Here is a 23,180-nt window from a genome sequence, read left to right as displayed (position 1 = left end):
AGTACCCACAGATACTTTTGAGGAGTGGCAAATAGGATGCAGAATGGGTATTGCCTGTAAATCATGACGTGACTATGCAACAAAATCTTAATGAGTCAAAAATTTGGCAGGTGTGCCCCTTTTGTGAACATTTTCTTAAGCACTTCAATCTCTAACTTTACAAATTCAATACATACCGTAATTATTATATTGTAGCATTGCTGACCAACCATAGACACCTATAGCATAAATAACTCCCAATAGAATATCACATTTTTCCGAGATGGTCATCTTGTATCACTGTTCTTGTAATATGACCATAGTCAAGATGAAAGGGAGGACACATCTGTAGTAGGGTGGTGTATGGTCTACCACACCATGTACGTGTAATAAAGCTTTTTTCTTATCTTGTTTTCTGTTTACCTTTGTTATAAATGCGTTATTCCCCCGCAAGCAAATTATTACGCAGGCAGAGCATCGTCCCCTGCCTGTTACGTTACTGTTATTTTTCATACACAACATTTAATGTGAAGAAATGACATTTTATACCGGCACCGTCATCAATCTAGCTGTCCAAACAGATGAACAAAAAGCCAATGAGTTCAATTATAATGATAGAAAAGTATACAAAGGTGAGTAATGCCCGAGGGCTGCTTTAGCTTATTACCTCATTAATAATAAGTGCTGTGCTATAAATTTCAGATTTGAGGCAGTTTCCGAAGAGCAGGAAAAGCATTTTCAGGGCTTGAACATTACCCATAGTGAAGTGAAACGAGAATTCCACAGAGAGTGATATGTGCGGAAGTAACACTAACATTCTGCTTCTAATCTTATATCAGTTGAAAGACCATAAAAATGCAAATTTTGTGAATAAGATGAAGTGTATTCTATAATTCGTAACCACTTACAAGAGACAGACGTTCTAAAAAAAGAACAAGAGCACATTCTTTAGGAAAGAAATGGGGAACGCTTTGCTCAACATCTGAAATGTAGGGTTTTATATAAAAAAGCCTTTTTTAATTGTTTGATTTAACTTAATACAATATTATTGGATGTGCATTTGGGCAAATTTCTGTCTTTTAATATTTGTGCAGCCAACCAAAACATATGTCATCACTCAGCAGCCAAAAATGTATCTGCACAAAAGAAGGGAAATGGTAGTAATTTAACCCACTCCGTACAGAATGGAAAGGCATTCCAAATCTATTGCATATTGCACTACTAGATTTATGGTATAATATAAACAGTGAAACCTCTTGGAGACAACCACCCAGTTAAGGAATGAAAAAGGAGTATTCCATGGGGTGGTCTTGTCAAATTATGTATTATATGGTTAGCACTATGGATGAACTGAAAATCTGTAACAGTAAATCTAGTCTGGAAGTAAAGAGGTTGGTTTTCTCAATAGGTTATCTTATGGAGAGGTTTGTATGAATGATTTCTACCCCAAATTTTTGGTTGTTATATATGGGCTCTTCGTCTAAAAAGAACTAAGGCCCCAATTCATCAAAGTGTTTACAATAGAAATACGTTGTAAAATTACTTTAAAAAGTCTCAACATTTGTGCACAACGTGAGGATGTGCAAAAGTTTTATGACTTTTGATGTTTTCATGCCAGTTTTCGCCAGTTAAGCCAAAGTTGGCGAAGCTGGAGTGGGACAGTACAGGCCGAGGCAACACTCGCTTGCCTAATTCATGACAAATTGTATGGTGCCATACACGACAAATCTTACTGCAGCCTCTGAGTCACTAAGATTTGTGATGCGGCCCACAGAGACGCACACCACTTTTAAGATGCGCATGAGTCAGTTAATGAATCAGGTGCCTCTGGTTCCACTACGAAGGGATTTTGCAGTCATACTTCCTTCTTTGTATGCTCTACTTTATCTCCCATAGGTTTTTAGGAAGTGTAGACCACATAGAAGAAATCATAACTACACAGTGTTTGTTTGTAGTCTGGTACCATGAAGACACAAAGAGGCACATATAATTACATTTTTTAATGAAGCCTGTCGATTGTTGCTTCATATAATTTACATTTTATTTAGACTGGGACAAAAAAATCTGTTCCTAATGCTAACCTAAGACAAATTTCCTATTTTCATCAGAACATGTGAATATCATACCTCCCAGAAGTCTTGATGTCCTTATTTCCAGTTGGTTGTGTCCTGTTAAAATAAATAAAGGCATCAGCATAGGGGTTTAGGGGAATATATCATATAAAAAGTCTGAATTATATATGGAACTAGCTGAAGAGCCCTGCGTTGGGGTGGACGCTGTCTTGGAGCCCTCGGTCTCACACTATACGCTGTAAGTTATACCTATTATTATTACTATTGAACTTCTGCCACAATTTTCTTAGACCTAGTGTCTCCCATTTATGTTATACTACGTGTTAAACTGCTATATGGTAGCACATTGTACATGTTGCACTTTACTTATTACTGCACTCTAACACTTTTTCACTAGAGATAATAGTAAGCTATCGTTGTTTGGATATGCTCAATTACTCTTTTTATCAATCATTTTTTTAATTTTTCACTATTTCCCTATTTTTGTTTGAGAATATTGTTTCCAATTAGCACTTTAGTAAAGGACTTTTTTATGAACTTTTTTTTATTGTGCTACTAATATTAATTAACTTCATCTGTATACAGCGTCTTTTTTGACAAAACCTATGAATTTCCCCTTACTATTGTTTTTTATTATTGTAATTTATTCAATAAACATTATCTTAGTGGATTGATGGTAGTTTCTGGTGCTCTTCTTTCGGTTGTTTTAATCTGTTCAACTATCCACATTCTCACTGATTGGTCCAGGCTCACGGGCATTGTATTTGTTACGTTTGTCACTGTGAAGTACACACAATTACTAAGTGAGCAATTTCTTTTGCATTTGTTTTTCTGTTGCCTGGGCATAGTAAATATCTGTGGTTAGTTATAGCACCTCACTTCTCTTATTTTCCCATCACGCCTCTCATTTAGCACCTCACATCTTTCATTTTCCCCCACACATCTCTCATTTTCTCCCTCACACCTCTCATTTTCCCCCTCACTCCTCTTATTTTCCCCTCCTCTCATTCCCCCCTCACTCCTCTCATTCCCCCCTCACTCCTCTCATTCCCCCCTAACACTTGTCATTTCGACCTCACATCTGTCATTTTCCGATCACTCCACTATTTTCTCTCATTCCTCTCATTTTGCACTCACACCTTTTCATTTTCATCTCACACCTCTCATTTTCACCTCACATCTCTCATTTTCCCCTCGGTATATACATGTTTGTCATCTCCCTTATATATAGTATACACCTGTATGTCATCTCCTGTATATAGTATATACCTGTATGTCATCTCCTCCTATATATAGTATATACCTGTATGTCATCTCCTCCTGTATATAGTATATACCTGTAAGTCATCTCCTCCTGTATATAGTATATGCCTGTGTGTCATCTGCTCCTGTATATAGTATATACCTGTGTGTCATCTCCCCTATATATAGTATGTACCTGTATGTCATCTCCTCCTGTATATAGTATATACCTGTGTGTCATCTGCTCCTGTATATAGTATATACCTGTGTGTCATCTCCCCTGTATATAATATGTACCTGTATGTCATCTCCTCCTGTATTAGACCTCGTTCACATGTTATTTGGTCAGTATTTTTACCTCAGTATTTATAAGCTAAATTGGCAGCCTGATACACCCACAGCTAACAGGAAGCCCTCCCCTGGCAGTATATATTAGCTCACACATACATAATAGACAGGTCATGTGACGGACAGCTGCCGTATTTCCTATATGGTACATTTGTTGCTCTTGTAGCTTGTCTGCTTATTAATCAGATTTTTATTTTTGAAGGATAATACCAGACTTGTGTGTGTTTTAGGGTGAGTTTCATGTGTCAAGTTGTGTGTGTTGAGTTGCGTGTGGCAACATGCATGTAGCGTCTTTTGTGAGATGAGTTTTGTGTGGCGACATGCGTGTAGCAACTTTTTGTGTGTCGAGTTGCATGTGACAGGTTAGTGTGGCAGGTTGTGTGCAGCAAGTTTTGCCAATGGCGAGTTTTGTGCGTGGCGAGTTTTATGTGTGGTGCGTTTTGAGTATGTGCAGGTTTTGCGTGAGGCAACTTTTGCATGTGTTGCAACTTTTGTGCATGTGGCAATTTCTCCATGTGTGCAAGTATCACGTGTGGCGAGTTTTCCATGAGGTGAGTTTTGCACATGTGGCGAGTTTTGCATGAGCCTAGTTTTGCATGTGGCGAATTTTGCGCATGGCGAGTTTTGAGTGGCGACTTTTGTGTTTCGACTTTTATGTGGCGTGGTTGGTGTATGTGTGGTGAAATGTGTGCTGAGGGTGGTATCCCATGTTGGGGCCCCACCTTAGCAACTGTACGGTATATACTCTTTGGCGCCATCGCTCTCATTCTTTAAGTCCCCCTTGTTCACATCTGGCAGCTGTCAATTTGCCTCCAACACTTTTCCTTTCACTTTATACCATTATCTAGATGGGGCAAAATTGTTTGGTGAATTGGAACACTCAGGGTTAAAATTTTGCCTCACAACATAGCCTATGACGCTCTCGGGGTCCAGACGTGTGACTGTGCAAAATTTTGTGGCTGTAGCTGCGACGGTGCAGATGCCAATCCTGGACATACACACACACATTCAGCTTTATATATTAGATATAATACTTCTACAGCAATAATATGTAATGGCTTCCTGGTGGAGGTGGATTAAGGGGGATGGATTCGTTGTGGGGTATTATATGGTTATTCTATAAATGAAAATTGATGGGTTGTAGTGATTACAAACAAATTACTTTTAAAGAGGAATGGTAACTCTGGAAGTTTCCTATAGAGATTATCCCAATGTGATTCCTTAAAAAAGCACTCGCTTCAATATGTTTGCCCTCTTAATATATTGAAGTCATTATATTTTACAGCATTGTGTACTTACAATTGCTCATTTTGTCTTTCTACCCAGTTAATTCTGTCTTTTTCCATTAGGTCTATGACATCGCATGATTAAAAACTGACTAGAAGAATCCTTCTAAGCTCTATGTATAAGCAAGATATAACGGAGATACCGTGGGGTCATATGATCCAGCATCTTGTGACACATACACCAGCGGTAGTTAGAATGGCTTCACTGTCCTATTAGCAGTTTTGGCTTTTTTGCGCTGGTGCTGCAAAGGTTAAACTGTTTATTTGGACTCCTGGAGTTCTTTGGGGATGTATCAGCTGTTCTGAGTTTGCTAATCCCAGCAGATATAAGAACCCTCATGCTTGCCTCTAACCTTGCCAGTGATAGTTCATTTTGCCTGGTTTGGTGTTGAAGGAGTAGTTTATTTTTAGAGTAGGCATTTGGAGAGTTGTTCTGGAGATTGCTGTGTGGATGGTTTGAGTGCTTATTCTTATCCTCACCTATTTGGTTTATCCTACCTATAACTCAACTGTTGTTCCACTCTGTTATTTTATGAGTGTATTTGTATGATTGTGGTTTTTCTCTAATCCCTATCTCTCTTTCCTTGTCTGTCTGGTTAGGCTACTTTCACACTAGCGTTGTTCGATGCATGTCGCAATGCGTCGTTATGTAGAAAAAACGCATCCTGCAAAGTTGCCCGCAGGATGTGTTTTTTTCTCCATAGACTTATACATAGCGACTCATTGCGACGGAGTGCCACACGTCGCATCTGCCAGACAGATGCATCGTGTTTTGGCGGTCCGTCGGCACAAAAAAAGTTACATGTAACGTTTTTTTGTCCGTCGGTTCCGCTTTTTCCTGCCACGCATGCACTCCCTCTGCCCCCTCCTTCCCGCTCATCACACTGGGCAGCGGATGCGTCGTAAGACTGCATCCGCTGCCCACGTTGTGATTAATTAACACACTGTCCGTCGGTACATCGGGCGGACGGTTTGCGATGGCCCGTACCGACGGACTAGTGTGAAAGTAGCCATAGTGCAATCCTATACACTTTGGCCTCACACCACCCTGGGTGGGGGAGGGAACAGATAAGGGCTAAGATAGGAGCATAGCAAGGTAGTGACACTGGCGGCTCCACCTTCTGGGGTAATACTGGGGACAGGAATAGACTAGGGTGCCCGCTAGGGATCCCTAGCTTCTGCATTATGCAAGAAGTCTCTTTTTCCTGCATGAGTCATCACTGCAAAAGTGGCAGGGGGGAGAAGCAGAACAGCTGGGTAAGGAGCTGAACAGAGGGTTGACTTATGCAGAGAAAATAGAAGAATTAATTGGATAGAAAAGCAAAATGAGCAATTGTAAGTAAACGGTCCTATATTATGTGAGGGTAAAAGTGCTCTTTTCATTTCTACCACAGCGCAAGTAAAGGTTAAGGTTTGTAGAATTCAACCATTGTATTCCAAGATGTTAAGCTGACTATACACATCAGATCACTGTCAGTCAAAGACTCATTTGGCTGACAACAATATCTCCAGCCCCAATAAACATGTACATTCAGTTTGGTCAAATGTGCATGTTTTCTGAATATCAAATAAAGGGATATTTGTGGATGGTTTCCACGCTGCTAGATGAACTTGAGACGTATACTCCGGTATAATAAGTGAAAAGGTAGTGGATTATTCAACGCGTTTCGAAGTACAAAATTGCTTCCTTGTCAGGATTGACCACATGCGTGGAAACCATCCGCATAATTTGATGTCTAATGGTCACTGACTGACCTGTGGATCTGCGCAGCTGATCCTCACGTTCCATGCTTTTTCTATGGAAACATCAGGTTAGTCTAATCTAAAGTAATACCTTATTGTGTATATCGGATAAGACCCTATTTGTGCTGATTTCTCCTACAGTCTCTTGATTGCATGATTTCTGAATAGGGAGAGTGGACTAAGGGTACTGTCACACTCTGCAACTTTCCAACGATCACGACCAGTGATACGACCTGGCCGTGATCGTTGGAAAGTCATTGTGTGGTCGCTGGAGAGCTGTCACACAGACAGCTCTCCAGCGACCAACGATGCCGAAGGCCCCGGGTAACCAGGGTAAACATCGGGTTACTAAGCGCAGGGCCGCGCTTAGTAACCCGATGTTTACCCTGGTTACCATCGTAAAAGTAAAAAAAAAAAAACTTACATACTCACATTCCGGTGTCCGTCAGGTCCCTTGCAGTCTGCTTCCCGCTCTGACTGAGTGCCGCCGTAAAGTGAAAGCAGATCACAGCGGTGATGTCACCGCTGTGCTCTGCTCTAACATTCCAGCCGGCAGTCAGTCAGTGCGGGAAGCAGACTGCAAGGGACCTGACGGACACCCTAATGTGAGTATGTACGTTTTTTTTTTTACTTTTACAATGGTAACCAGGGTAAACATCGGGTTACTAAGCGCGGCCCTGCGCTTAGTAACCCGATGTTTACCCTGGTTACAAGCGAACGCATCGTTGGATCGGTGTCAAACACACCGATCCAGCGATGACAGCAGGAGATCCAGCGACGAAATAAAGTTCCAAACGATCTGCTACGATGTACGATTCTCAGCAGGGTCCCTGATCGCTGCTGCGTGTCAGACACAGCGATATCGTATGGATATCGCTGGAACGTCACAGATCGTACCGTCGTAGCGACAAAAGTGCCACTGTGTGACAGTACCCTAAGCCACTGCCGTTTATCTCTAGTAGTGGCTTATTTCCCATGAGAACAAAGGATCATGCATGTTGACATTTGACATGCCCAACCCTTCTTTCCTCCATCAATATCTGTTGGCGGAGAGTTGGAATGCCCCTGAGCGCAAGATAGTCAGCCAGTCTCACAAGTGCAAGGACATAACAGCAATAAAGATCAGTAACTTGCATACAATTGCCTGAATTATCATGTGATAGCTCATTTCCAAACTTATTGTTTATTTTCCTGAATGTATGGACATAGCTTACAATCTAGTTACTCCTTTGAGTCATAGTCAGTGAGTTTTTCACTGCTTACGGGTTTATTATGCAAAGTTCAGGCTACAAAATGGTTAAATCCAAAAAATATGTAATCTTAGAAACATATAATATATTTCCTGTGCATGCCATGTCGGTTCACACAGATCCAATTTTTGCCCTCATGATTTCCATCACGTTAATTACCAGGTTACAAAGTGAGCAATGAACCTCAGTGACATTTTCCGTGGTTGATGTGTACAAAGAACACTTCTAATAAAATTCCTTATCTTCCACACTGCAGCTTGTTCTAATCCACTCATCTGTGCCCTTATTTATTTATTTTTTGCATCCATCAAAAGTTAAAAATCCACACATCGTATTGTGACCGTTCCACTTAGGCAGCGACATGTTCAAAATCCCAGCGCCTGACATCACAATGTATTATTCATATCCTTGGCATTACTTTATTTGTGGCGATACAATGACACAATTTCTCATCCACAAAGAAATGTCCAATATTCAAGTTGTTTCCTAAATAAGTACATTTATATAATCACGAATAGAGGGGAACACACAGTGCGCCGACCTTAAAATATATTGTATATTCTAATATATGGCTCAAGTGCTGTAGCCAAATCCATCATTGTTGGGCTCTACGCAAGACTGGGAATTGTTCATATAAGTCATACTCTCATAAACAAGGATCCGCATATGTAACCGATAACAGAAGATGTAGCATCCCATAGGGTGGAATTCAGTCCTCAGCAACTTTACTTGTCTTCCACCTTCATATTTAACCCCTTAAGGACTGGCCATCAAGCATGTGCATATCCGAAATACTGTTGCTCACAGCACATATGTGACCATGCGCCCAGGTCACTTATGACGCATTGCCATAGTGTATGACCTGACATGAAACTCTTCCACAACCTCACCTTTGTAACATGTGGCGGTTCCTCACTTAGTTTTAAGCCTCATGCACAACTGTGTCTGTTTCAGTTAGAACCAACATACGAAAATAATGGCCCCCCTTTTGAAGAAGCATAGGGCGAAACGGCGTCATCGGGGTGATGACATTTAGTCAAATCTACCTCACTCAAGCTCTAGGCACTTTATATAAGTTCTTTAAAGGCACGTTACTTTCATTTGTGTTCCACTATTTTGAGAGCAATCTCTCTGTCTTACTATAGTTTTAGGCACACTAAGCCCTGCAATTGTTTGACACATGCACTTTACATGGGGATCATCGTTGGTACCTATATTCATGTTTTATAGGGGAAAAAATGGACTATTGGTGATAGTTTTCAATATACTCGATATATAATTGTTATGCCTATGAGTCTATATCCACTTGGATTGATTTGATCTGAATATGAATGTATAGACTTGCACTTGTCACTTTTGTATTCCTGCGTGAATTTTTACCATTGTTTTAAACTATTGAAATAAATATTGGTTATTTTAAATCATCATTTGGTGGAATGGATCCTCTCTTTCCCTAAATTAAATTCTTTGGGGAGGTGTAGATATCGTATATTTAGGGGGTATATTCTCTAATTATATTCAACTAATAGACTGTGTTTATAAACCTGCCTAAAACTGTTGCACAGTACTGCACATAAATAGAGCCTATCTTTGTAGCCTGAGAAAGCTAATGTTCCTGTTAGTAAAACTACACATATAAACATAAGAAGTTTTATGTCCATGATAGCACTGTTTTGAATAAAATTATATTTACTAATGGGCATTGGGTAATGATAGCACCGACATGATAAATGATGATAACTCATTTTTCCATCTATCAGATTTAGTTAATTGAAAAGCCCTATTAATAACCAATACTTACTGCCCACATAGGACCAGATAGATCTAAGTGATTAGGCCAGAATTCTGGTGTAAATAACTTTGAAAAGTTGCAATTTTTTGCGCAATGTGGATTAGCGTATAAACATTGCAGCTTCTGGCATTTTTACGCCAGTTTTGTCCAGTTTCACCAAAATGGGTGTGCTTGGGTGGGATGGGAACATAACAGGGGCATGACGTCACAGCTCATTTAAGTCCTCATTCAGATGTACGATTTTCTCACGTAAGGTAAAAAAATGTATTATTTTGAATAGACTTTGATCAGAGTTTAATCAGAGTGTGGTCTGAATGTTATCAGTTTTTTTTCGTATGTGGATAAAATCTAAAGTTTCTCCACCTTCTCCTTTCGGAAAGTTCATGAAAATCGGACTGCACTAGGGTGTCCTAGTATGGTTAGAATTTTTTTACAGACCCATAGACTGGCATTGTCGACTTTAATCTAGTGCTCGGATGGTTACTCCAGGGATGCTCTGAGCGCATGTATTTGATTTGAACAGTCATTCTGTGCTGACAGACGGCAGACTCCCTTTAAAACCTTTACTGTTTTAAGGCTTTAAAGGGAATAAAACCTTTACTCCCTTTAAAGCCTCTCTGTGCTTACTGCGAGCTCCGGCGATGAGCCCGCAACTTTTCCTGCACTTGTCAGCTGATTTCAGCAGCTGACATGTGCCCTTAACAGCTGCGGGTGGACTTGCAATCCACCCGCGACTGTTAACATGTTAAATGCCACTGTCAATCTCTGAAAGTGGCAGTTAACATGATTGCACCGGAAGTACGTCATATACCCCGCCCACCGGCGCCCATGTCACATGACAGCGTCGATGGGTTGGCATGACAACCCGGGGTCGGCAGGAGACCTCTGTGATTGTCATTACCGGATAGCTATGAGCGCTGTCCAGTGGCCAGCGTTCATTGCAGATGATCATTTTAGCTACACATCAGATGATAGCCTCTTCTAATCTCTGTAGATTATTGAAGCTGGTAAAAAGTAAAAAAAAATCTGTTTAAAAATAAAAAAAATAAAAAGTATATAAAAGTTTAAATAACCCCCCTTCTTCCCCTTTTAAAAAAACACAATTGAAAAAAAAATACAGATATTTGGCATCACTGCTTTCAGAATCGCCTGATCTATCAGTATATAAAAACAATTTATACGATCAGTAAACGGCAAAAAAAAACGACAGAAAAAATCAAGATGCCAGAATTAGCAATAAAATGCAATAATGGGCGATCAAAACACCAAAATGGTATGAATAAAAATGTGAGCTCAGCGCACTAAAAATAAGTCTCACTCAGCCCCAGATCACGATAAAATACATTTCTCGGAAAATGGAAATTTTTTCTTTTAATTTTGAATTTTTTTTCACCACTTAAAGAAAAAAGAAGCTGTACATGTTTGGTATCTACGAACTCAGAATGACCTGGAGAATCATAATGGCAGGTCAGTTTTATCACTTAGCAAACATGGTAAAAAAAAAAAAACAATTGTGAAATAGCAATTTTTTGCAATTTCAACGCACTTTGAATTTTTTTCCCATTTTCCAGTATACTATTTGGTAAAACCAATTTGTGTCGTTCAAAAGTAAAACTCGTCCCACAAAAAACAAGCCCTCACATGGCCATACTGACAAAAAAATTAAGAAAGTTATGACTCTGGGAAAAAGGGGAGCAAAAAACAGAAACTCAAAAAACTGAAAAACCCAAGGTAGTGAAGGGGTTAAAGACAGCAGCCATTGTGATCAGCTAGGCTAGAAACCATTTGCTAGTTGCCAGGTGACATTTTGTTGGGTCATGTAGGTTGTATTACCCCTTATAGGGCATAGCAGGGCATTACATTTTGGCTATTTAAAGAATGACCAACCATATAATACATGGATGGTCTGGGTCTACCAGTATTGGAGGCACTTTTAATTAGCACCTTTTTACTCATGCTCAAAACTGGAGATCTCAAGCACTCAAACCCTCCTCTTTGACACCCATGTAATATTTGACGTATTTAAGGTATGGTCAATTATATAGAATATATCATTTGTTTTAACACTTCAGTTAAAAACGGTAGAAAAACATGAAGACAAATAAAAAAAATGGAGGAATGAATGAATCAATACTTATTAAACAGATAAATCATTTTATTTTTTCTATATAAGCAACCAATAATTCGTACCACCTATGAAATAGTTCAGTATCTGTACTACGTAGACCAAAAATACCTATATAAATAAGAATCAAATATCATTTATCTATGTGACTTGCAGGAATTTTCTGCTTATTGTGGCTTGAAGACTGATAGCAGCAAATAAATTCTATTGGTAATGAAAGTTTCAAACCCCCTCAACAGCAGAAAGCAGAACATTACTTTCGCCGCCTCTCAGCCTGTCAGGCTATTTCAGTTTTATTTCCGCGTGCTACAATATAAAATGCAGTAACCGTCTAAGAGGATCAATATACACCTTCCTCAACACCATGGAATTATGTTCTAAAATTGATTCCACCTCTACGCATGAGATCTTACAAACTGCATTCTCAGTTAATTATATAATATTGTCTTACTTTGAATGAATAGGGACTGGAACCTGTTTCTCCCCCTGAATCTAGCAAACTGCTGACATACAATGTTCTCTCTGAAGCAGATAATGAATTGCATCCCATACGTACATTGCCCACATCCAACAGAAGGAAATCTACGCATCATTTGAAATAAATAACTACAAATGAGATCTTTAGCGGAATTTTTGGTGGCTGTTTTAAAGTGTAGTGAAGTACAACAATACTCATCTATAATTTTGTATTACATGCTAGGTGGTTCTCTCATTTTTATGAATAATATTAGGAACCCTATTTGGCCTCTGCACATTGGAGACAGCTAATGTGTTACTAGAAGAATCATGAGTAACTCAGTATAATTGAGCTACACCTTGACCGTAGGGATATGACTGGTACTTTCTGAAAGTGTACTTATTAGTTGAAGCTTAGGGTGCCTTCACACTGCGTTCTGGCACCTGTTTGTTGGTCCAGTTCGAACCTCCCACAAAATGGGAGATGGGTGTAAGCGCAGACTGTAATGTGCCGACAGAGCGGACGTGTGCTCTAAAGTGTATCATTTTCAAGCATATATGTCTACTGGAGGCAGATACCCAGATGTAGTAAACCATGTCTGGGTGTCTGACCCCAGTAGGTGTATACGCTCGAAAATGATGTACGTCAGAGAGTATGTTCACTCTGTCTGCACAATTATAGTTCATGGCCCCATTGGAGCATATGCCCGAATCCCGCTTGGCGAGGGGATTGGGATCGGACTCAAGCCCCGACGGGACCCATTAACATGGAGAAAAGCGCAATGTGAAAGCATCCTTATACTTGAAGTATTCTCTAGCTTGCCATCTTTATGCAGGCACTCTTTTACTGACACTGTTAAAGGGGTTATCCAGGACTTTGCTTATTTTCCCTATGGGGTGCGGTAGATCGCCTCACTCAGCTGTACATGGAGGTAGATACGAGAACACTGTCTCTTTAAGAATGTTCTTGGTTTATTAGTGTAGCATAAACCAAGCTGAAGCAAAAATAAACACGATCCTCTGGGCAAAAACAGCAAAACAAAATGGTAGCATAGTCCTTCTGCTAGCGAGGATCAGCTCAATCGGAGTTTGCAGGACCAAACACAAAACACTTCTCTAGACACTGAACACTCACTGTCTCTGCTGGAGGCCAGCTATTTAAGCACCAGACAACACCCTAGGGTGGAGATAAGGTGGACAACCTCCCACCTACTCTATGGTTGTTCACAAGAAAACCAGCCCTTTATTTAAATTGGCTTTTAACTCTTTGCAACACTTAGTGTGCTGAAGGAAAAACTTCTGGGTTTTTAGGTCACTGAAGTCATGAGACTCAGTGAAACATATTTTCCCTCCAGCACCTTGCCAGTGACTTTGTCACAGAACTTACAAGCGGTAGATACTAACTACCTGCCCGTTCTGCCCAGCGCCAATTTCTGCAGACTCACAGCGGTAACGAGACAGCTTCTGTTGTCGATTCTGCTGCTTCATTTGACCTCACGTCCATAGAGCAGCCCTTCCTGTTCTGATCTGCTTAGTTAGAAATAAACTAATAACATTTTTATTTTTGAAAGAATTTATACTTTGCAGCATTTTTTCCACATTTCTCTAAAACGCTTGGATAGTGCTACATAGAACATTTTCTGGCTAGCACTTAATATGGAGGAAATCTCTGGGTGATATGGTAAAGGGGGACCTCTGGCTGGCACAGTTAATGGGAACACTCTTTGGTATACCCTGTACATTTTGACACTTTAAAAATGTGATCAATTGGGCCCAATGGTCTCTGTTGTATGCCAGATTCTGCACTGCATTCTACATTCTTGTACGTAGCCTTACAGTAATGGGCAAGAATTTTTATAATCTGATTTCCAAAGGAAAAAAAATCCAAAGAAAATATGTGCTCCAAATGTTTACTCCAGTGTAATTTATTCTATTCCCATTTACCTCTTAAAGCATAATTAGACAAGATTAATAATGCAATAGTCCTTTACAAAGACAAATTGATGATTTCAGGCTCTTCAGACCGGTACTTGTCTGAAATATCAGAGGACAGATTGGCCTTCATCCCAGACTACAAGAAAGCCAAAGGAATATATATACGAAAAAAACAAAAATTGTTATATTAATTTGCTTCCTTCAACTCCCAACACCCTTGTAATACAAACATGCCTTACTAGAATGATCCCAATTCTTGGAACTGCTCCAGAGTATACGGAATGCTTAGAAAATATTAATTTTTCAATGAACAAAATATAATTTTCAATGATTTCTCTTTTTAAGCATTGTTTTTATTTATTTATTTATTTTTTTAAAACTTTTTATAGTTAATCACCTAATAAATTCATGTATTTACAAAAATGGTTGGAAGAAGACAGCTCTAGTAGTCGTCTTCCGACTTTGTCTTTATATTCAGGGAAGGCACATAAATATGTATAAAAATACAACTTTAAGAAAAAAGAAAAAAAATCATATTTGTTATAAAGTAGCTATAATAATGTAACGCTATCAGTGTCCCACAAACCTTTTAGACAATGGAAGGACCCCATAAATTAATAAAACTCATTTGTAATAGTCTGCCAACAGTTTCCTTACTTTGTCTATTACCTCTAAGGTGCAGAAAAACAAATCATACAAAAAAAATCAATAGATATCAACTCATGCAAGACTCCGGACATGCACAAGGTGCAAGCTGTCACATGCTTAGTTGGCCATGTAGACCCTGATAAATTGATGGGAAGAGGAGGTGTCGGAGAACCGCTAGAAGAAATGTGAGCTTTGCAGTTCACAATAAGTCCTCCACACAAAGAAAACTGATTTTCAATTTTCACAGAAAAAACAAACAATGAACTGGATGTCAGATGTTGTGTGTGGTAATGCAGCTCTACTTCATTCACTTCAATGGGGCCTAGTTGTGTTACCATACGCAACCCATGGTCAGTTGGTCAGGTCTCCAGCAACAGCCAAGGATCTTAACTGTTTTGTCTTCTCCTTTGCAGCAATATACAGCTCTGGCAAAAATTAAGAGACCATCGCAAAATTTTCAGTTTGTTTGATTTTTCTCTTTATAGGTATATTTCTGAGTAAAATTTAAATTGTTCTTTTATTTTATAAACTACTGACAACATGTCTCCAAAGTTCCAAGCAATACATTTTGTATTTATTTTCTGAAAATGAGAAATGGTCAAAAAAACAAAAAAATGCATTGCCTGCAGACCTCACATAATGCAAAAAAAGTAAGTTCATAATCATTTAGAAACAACAATACTAATGTTTTAACTCCGGAAGAGTTCAGAAATCAATATTTTGTGGAATAACCTTGATTTTTAATCACAGCTTTCATGCATCTTAGCATGCTTTCCTCCAGTCTTTCACACTGCCTCTGGGTGACCTTATGCCACTCCAGGTACAAAAATGTAAGCAGTTCTTCTTTGTTTGATGGCTTGTGACTATCCATCATCCTGTTGATTACATTCCAGAGGTTTTCAATGGGGTTCAGGTCTGGAGATTTGGCTGCCCATGACAGGGATTTGATGTGGTGGTTCTTCATCCACAACTTGATTGACCTAGCTGTGTGGCATGGCGCCTTGTCCTGCTGGAAAAACCAGTCCGCAGAGTTGGGGAAAATTGCCTGAGCAGAAGGAATCAACTGTTTTTCCATGATAACCTTGTATGCGGCTTGATTTATACGTCCTTCACAAAAAACAACCTGCCCAATTCCAGCCTTGCCGCTCCGATCAGTCTTCTTGTAGTTGAATTGCTCCAGTGTTTGCTGAGTGAGCTGGAAGTCACAACTCAATACAAGTCTATGAGAGCCATATGGCGGCATGGGGTCAGAGCAGCACTGGGAACAGCTGAAGACTGCGGCTGGTAAGCATAGCACTAGGGTCACGGAACATATGTGAGTGGCACCACTCCAGCGCTGAAATAAAATAAAATAAAATGCTGGATTGGAGCTTTAAATACGATGACAGAATAATAATTTGAATTTTTAGCATTTAATAAGCTTACATTTTGTTATTTATAAGGACCTTTAGCTGTAACAATAAGTCCAGCTCTGTCAAGATCTGAGTCGACGTCTCAAACAAAGTGTGTACAGTACAAAAGTTCAATCTCTGTTATTTGCTGCACACCTGCACAGAATATTACAGCTGCAGAAGACATTAGATTTTACTAGCCTCTATTTCCTGCTAGTTTCTACACATGAAATATATGGAGAATTGCCAACACTGCCCTCTGTAGAAGACTAGTCATAATGACTGCATCTGTTTGTGACAAAGCCGTACATCTGAAACACAACCAACGACGATAATCCAACTCTTGACAAGTTTTTATTTTGCATAAACTGAAGATGCCAAACATTAAAATGCCTTAGATGACCAACTCTACTCTATAAAGATTTACTGGGCATGAGGTATACAGAACTTTGAGCAAAATGACTTCACTAAATAAAATTGCAATGAAAGCAGAGCAGCGACCTACTTTATTCATATGTAAACTTTCCTGTGGTCAAAAATATTTGTTTAGTTCTGAAAATCGAGAGAGACTGGAAAGCCTCAAGGGGAGGAGGTCAAAACTTCATTGGATTTTCATGTTCAATGATTAATACAGTTCAAAGCTTACAATGAGGTTCAGCAGGATACTGATGTGAATGCTAAAAATTTAACTCTAAGGCTACTTTCACACTAGCGTCGTGCACTGCACGTCGCAATGCGACGTTGCGGTGCACCGACGCAAACTGTGAAAGAGCCGCACAACGGTGACAGCGGATGCAGTTTTACAACGCATCTGCTGCCCCATTATGATGTGCGGGGAGGCGGGGACGGAGTTACGGCCACGCATGCGCGGTCGAAAATGCTGGATACGACGCACCAAAAAACGTTACATGCAATGTTTTTTGGTGGCGACGGTCTGACGCAACCGTCGCACGACGGTTGCGTCATGTGGCAATGGGTCGCACTGCATCGCTAATGCAAGTCAATGGAGAAAAAACGCATCCTGCAAGCACTTTTGCAGGATGCGTTTTTTCTACAAAACGAAGCATAGCGACGTGCAGTGCACGACGCTAGTGTGAAAGTAGCCTAAACTAGATAGATATACTAAAATAAGCATCATCTGGCTCTGCGCCTGGTAGCCTGGCAACTGTAAAAAGGGCTTCCATGGACAGACCTTGCATCGCCACTCCATCTAGCAGATCCCAGGAGGTGCCTTCACCCTTTAATCCATGTAAAAGGAATTTGGATTTGTACGGGGAACCCTAGGTTCGGTCAACAGTACAGATGTTGGCCAATGCAGTAGGTTGGCAAGGGATGGTCATAAAGCTGCATCAATACCAGGAGGTCAGGAAAAAAACCCAGAATCATCAGGTAGAAGAATGGTCAAAACAAAGGCTGAGGTCAAAAACAATAATCAACAAGGGAATTGGCAGAGCAACATGTGTGAACCAGAGTAAGGGATCTTATAACTCGCAACTACAGGCAGAAAACCAGAGATTTAAATAATGTGAGCTCTGAACAATTAGAGGACCACCTTGGCATGAACCCACCGATTTCGCGGGACAGGATGACAATCTAATGTGTATAAAATATTGAAATATTTGATCGATCTTTGCTTTGCTTATCGTAGAAGAATAAAATATCAGGCATGTGGAATTTCAACATTTCCTATCCTTTGGCCTGGTGGTGATTTTGTAAGACATGGTTGAGGGCCGAATGAGGGTTTAATTGACATCTTTTGAAAGAGCTTGGAAACCTTTAGTTCAGAAGCAATATCATTCATTTGGTTTTAGTGTATGCCCAAAGAATTGGGAGAGTTATAGTTCTGCAAAAAAACACACTGACATTCTCTTATGTGGCGGAGTGCCCAATGGACTCCCTTGAATGGTCAGTAGTATTTCAATGATATTAGGCTCATCTTATGGCCAGTACCATACAGGATGACAAATAAAATACCCTAGAATTTTATTTAATCAAAATGATGTTTTCAGGCTGAAAAAATCCCCCAAAGTGCCGGTCACAAAATGTCTCCCTTCTGTCTAACTTGCTTTATATTTTCACATCTAAAGCATCTTTCTCTTTAGTAGTAGAGATGTAGGGACCGATTACATTCTTTGATGGGAAGATAGGAAATGAGAGATCCAGCACCTATAGTGGCGGCTGGATGCTGAAGAAGAGAAAGGGCACTCTTAAAAAGAGTGAATGGCAAGTTACAGAGCAAGAAAATCCAGACAATTGCTGGACATATTAGACTGGTACATTATGTGAACCAAAGCACTTTTAGTTAGACTGGGCCGAGGATCAATGTGAGTTCATTTGCTATACTGCGGCATTAAATATTATGGCACAATTTAGACATGGAAAAGAAAATAATAGATAATATGATGAATAATTTTGCATTAGTCATCAACACAGAGGCTTTATTACAATTTAACGCGCCTGTGTGCCCCAGTCCACAAGACCCTGGTTGCAATGCCAACCTCCACATGTATCGCCATGCCGTTGTCTACAACATATCTACATATTCTTAATAGTCTATTTATATTCCTCTGTACTAAGTGTGCTGCAGAAATGAGTTCAAGGTTGCAGCGCAGCAATAATCTCTTGATATTTTGTCTTCAAAGTTATAAAGAAGATGTGATACTGGTAAATTAGAATTCATTTTCTGATTAGTCAGAGTTAAGCAGCGATTAAAAACCGCTTTCTTTGGACTTCCATGGTGACAGCTCCTGAAGTGGTTGATTTATTGACTGATTGCCTTATTTTTTCCCTTTAAACTGCGATATGTCCTCAGAGGATAAGAAAAGTCCCTAAATGTCATTCATGTATTAAAACTGCTACATTTGCAAAATAAAATCTTCTTTTCCATTTCTTGAGCTTTAGTGTAGTCAGCGTGTGCATTGTTAGAAATGGGGCTGAGATTTTCAGGAAGTAGAATGTTGCTGGGAACGGCATAAAGGAGGACACGTGTCTTAATCTTCATATATGACCATATAAAGAAGAGTCGGAGCAAAGTGACCAGAGTCAGGCATCCCGAAATTACAGGGGTTTCCCAGCTGTATGTGAATAAAGCAAATTCATTGTATGCATAAGTATACACGCAGCAGATTTTTTTTTGAAGAAATTTCTAAAAATCAGGTCCATGCATTTGATAGGAAAGTTCTAAAATGAGATGTTGTAGCGATAATTTAATATAGACAAACCACAAGCCAACATACAGGTCCATTATCATTTATCAGGAGGAAAATGAGTAAGTAATATACCAAAACAATAGTTAGAGTTTAATAGTTATTTTTATTCAATACCATAAATTTATTTTAAATTAATACATAGGTCTTTTTAGTGCAAAAATTAAGTGAATCACTCTAAAGTGTTAAATAAGGCACAGGGTGGAGTATAACCAGCTAAAAGTACTAATTGAGTGGTAATGGATCATTAAAGTGCTTTTATGCCACATTAAATCACAGAGTGAATGTATCACTGCTTACAGGCACATCCTTACCACTCATATGGCTGTGCTCACACTATATGCTGCGGATAAACTGAGGTGAATCATCACATACACTTATAATCCCTCCTATTTGTAACACAGTATCCACACCACAATATGCTGCGGATAAACAAAAGTAAATCATCACATACACTTGTAATCCCGCAATATCCGCACCATATGTTATATCAGCTGCTCCCTTGTTAGTACACAAAAAAGTTAGCTTCATTTACCCATGATAAGGTTAAACGTCCAAACTCCAACCTGCACCAGGTTCCCCAACGCGCGTTTCGCGTACGAATTGTGTTGCTTCCTCAGGGGGCGTGGCTTTAGTGATGACACGGTCCAGATTAAATAGTGCGCCGATCCGGTCACATGACCGGACGACCGCCTATCAATGATCACTTGTTGTGCGCATGCGCGCCGCGTCCCGTCGTCATATCAACTAGAACCCAGGAGCGGACGTCCCCCTGTGATCACGTGAGCGGGCCGGCGCCAGGCCTCGCATCACGCCCACACAGGATGGACAGCCGCATAGGTGCCAGAAGAATGAACCTGGGATACAGAGTGCATTGTATGGTGAGGATGTGCCGCAATTAAATATTAATAAAAAGTGTATACTGTGCTAATTTATTAAAGTGCTATGTGCATATTGATTATAAATGAAGGCCTATACAGCCATTATGAAAAACAGGTCCATTAGTGGAAAAATAAAAAAGCGAAAGCTATCAGAATAAAATGATGTGAAAACAATAATTTTTCAATAAAATAGTTTTTATTGTGTAAAGTGGCAAAAACATAAAAAAATATGCAAATGTGCTATCACTGTAATCCTACTGGCTCGAAAAATAAAGCTGCCTTATCAATTTTATCCCAAGTTGAACATCATATAAAAAAAACAAAAACAATTGCTGAATTGCTGTTTTCTTGTTCATGTGCTCACCACATATCTAGATAAGTTCCTTAAAGGGTCTAGTTTCCAAAATTATGTCACTTATGGGGGTTTCCTTTGTTTAGGCACACTAGGGGCTCTCCTAACGCAACTTGGTGTCCACTAATTATTCTAGCAAATTTTACATTCAAAAAGTCAAATGCTCCTTCGCTTCCGAGTTCTGCCATGTGCCCAAACAGTAGTTTTACCAAACTTATGAGGTATTGGCATACTCATAGGCGTATTGGCACAGGAGAAATTGCACAACAAATTGTGTGTTGCAAGTTCTCCTTTTCCCTTGTGAAAATGCAAAATTTTGGGATAAAAAACATTTTAGTGGGGAAAATGTGATTTTTTTAATATTCACGGCTCAGCATTATAATACCAAAATTGAACCACATTTTTGATTGTGGACAGTCCATAGCAGGACATACTTGGGGCAATACAGGGGCACAACAGGGAATCAGGTGAAATCATACCCCCCTTCACTTCTCCTTGGATGGACAACTGATCCTGGTACTGGCATAAGGTGAACCTGCTATGGAAATACATCTGTTACATTGGTGAGACCAAACCAATTTTTAATAATCAGAGCACTGGTATGCACGAGCACTTTATTTATGTGGTTTTGTGTCACTTTTAGTCCAAGTTATATTTTATAATTTGATTAAAAGTTAAGTTTTAACATTAAGGGAGACTCTCCAAGCTATACTCCTAAATTCCCTGAGGGGTCTAGTTTCCAAAACAGGGTAATTTGTGGGGGATTTCCACAGTTTAAGCACATCAGGGGCTCTCGAAATGCAACATGGTGCCCCCTAACTATTTTATCCAATTTTGCATTCAAAAAGTCAAATGGCGCTCATTCCAAGCCCTGCTATCCAAGCCCTCCAGTTTATTTTATTTTAAAAGGATCAGTTTTGTTCTTGATGGATCAGTTTCAAATGGAAGAAAAAAGGTTGGCGATTTAACGGATCAGTTTTCCATAGATTTCTATGTTAAAAAAACAGATCCAGCTGAAATCAGTTTGTTAAAAAGGAACAAAAAAGTTGTGTCTGCCAATGGATGTTTTTTTGTCAATGGATTCTTTCTTGCTGGATTCCTTCTAACAGATGATTACTGGGCATCTGAACATAGCCTTACAAACGAGCTATGACCAGAAACACTTATCAAACCAGCTTGTTGATGTTTTCCAGAAGACCACAATTTTTTTTCTAATAGACACATAAGAACAAAGTGGCACCCAAATCAATTGAGTTGAAATTGCAGTAAAAATAAATGATAATATGGTTGGGTGTTACACAATTATTTTGAAGAGCTAAAGAAAGCCTGATCCAGTATAGTCTCACTGTTTACTGTCTTTGAGATGTTCTGTATTCCTAAATCATCTAATACGGCATTGAATGAAGCACGTCCCTATTTTTTTGTCACAGATTTGGCATGAATCTGTAAAAAAAAAACATTTGGGGTAGGTAGGAACATTTTCAAAGTGCTTGTGCCAATTACGTAAAACTCCATTTTTGTCTTCCTCTTAAGGGGAACACCGAAGAAAGGATTCTGACTGATCTGTGGCCAATGACATAATCATTTATCAAAAAATAAAAATTCAATTAAAGTGCTTCATTAAAGGAGCATGGTGGAAGCCTTTTATATTCGCTGTACGATAACAGTGGAACTTCCAAACCGAGCATCAGAGACAAAATGTGCCGCGCTAGCAAATCTTCCGAATATACTTTACTGTGACGAATGGCTCCCTCGATACCAGAGCTGAATTTTTATAAGCAATCCAGATATATGAAGCATATTTAACCTTCATTTATGTAAAAGATATTGCAATTTGCTTAGCCAGAAATATATTTCTCTGTGAAATAGACTTTCAACGTTAAGGTTTTCTTTCTTAAACCGGAACATATTTTTAAATGGTCGTGTTTCCTATCAGCCTCCAATATAACGTATTATTACCATTTAAATAGTTTTTTTGGGGAAAGCGTTTCATTTTATTAGCCTTGGATGGCAAAAGCAAGATTTACTTCACTTTCAAAAATCTGTCTAAAGATTTCTCTTGGTGAGGTCATGTGAAGGAGATTATTGAATGGGCCCTTTTCTCCTTGATATGCCAAGGTGAATGACACAGCAGTCTCCACTCGCTTCTAGCTATTCTCTTGTGAGACAGATTGCTAAGCTTCTGCTTAGCTTTACATGATTTTGCATGCCAGTCTCTGGGCCATGGGATGAAAAATTACCTTTCTGCCAATTTCAGAGCTGGGACACTTCTCGCCACATCATCCACCAGATGGGCCTAATTAAACTATTAGCCAATGAACGACGGCTGATAGCTCCATTAGGAATCCTCCTGTGCTTAAATAAACAGCTCAGAATAAATAGATTTCCTAATTAGAGTGCGACGCACGTGTTTTATCTGTACGCTTCTAGTTGTGTAACATCTCACAGCGATAGAAATGGCAGCGACTGAAAGT

At 39.4% G+C, this 23,180-nt stretch overlaps 1 protein-coding gene across 1 annotated transcript in view; it reads right to left on the bottom strand.

Moving 5' to 3' along the window:
* ADARB2 (adenosine deaminase RNA specific B2 (inactive)) overlaps positions 1 to 23,180 on the bottom strand; it is an 897,867-nt gene that overhangs the window by 768,539 nt on the left and 106,148 nt on the right. The window contains exon 2 of the mRNA XM_077268554.1: positions 2,106 to 2,147. Coding sequence (XP_077124669.1) covers positions 2,106 to 2,147 — 42 coding nt within the window. The remainder of the gene's footprint in view (positions 1 to 2,105; positions 2,148 to 23,180) is intronic.

Source organism: Ranitomeya variabilis, chromosome 6 (assembly GCF_051348905.1).
Source record: "Ranitomeya variabilis isolate aRanVar5 chromosome 6, aRanVar5.hap1, whole genome shotgun sequence".
Lineage (NCBI taxonomy): Eukaryota > Metazoa > Chordata > Amphibia > Anura > Dendrobatidae > Ranitomeya > Ranitomeya variabilis.
Note: the sequence above shows the minus strand (reverse complement) of the source record. Positions and strands in the feature narration are given on the sequence as shown.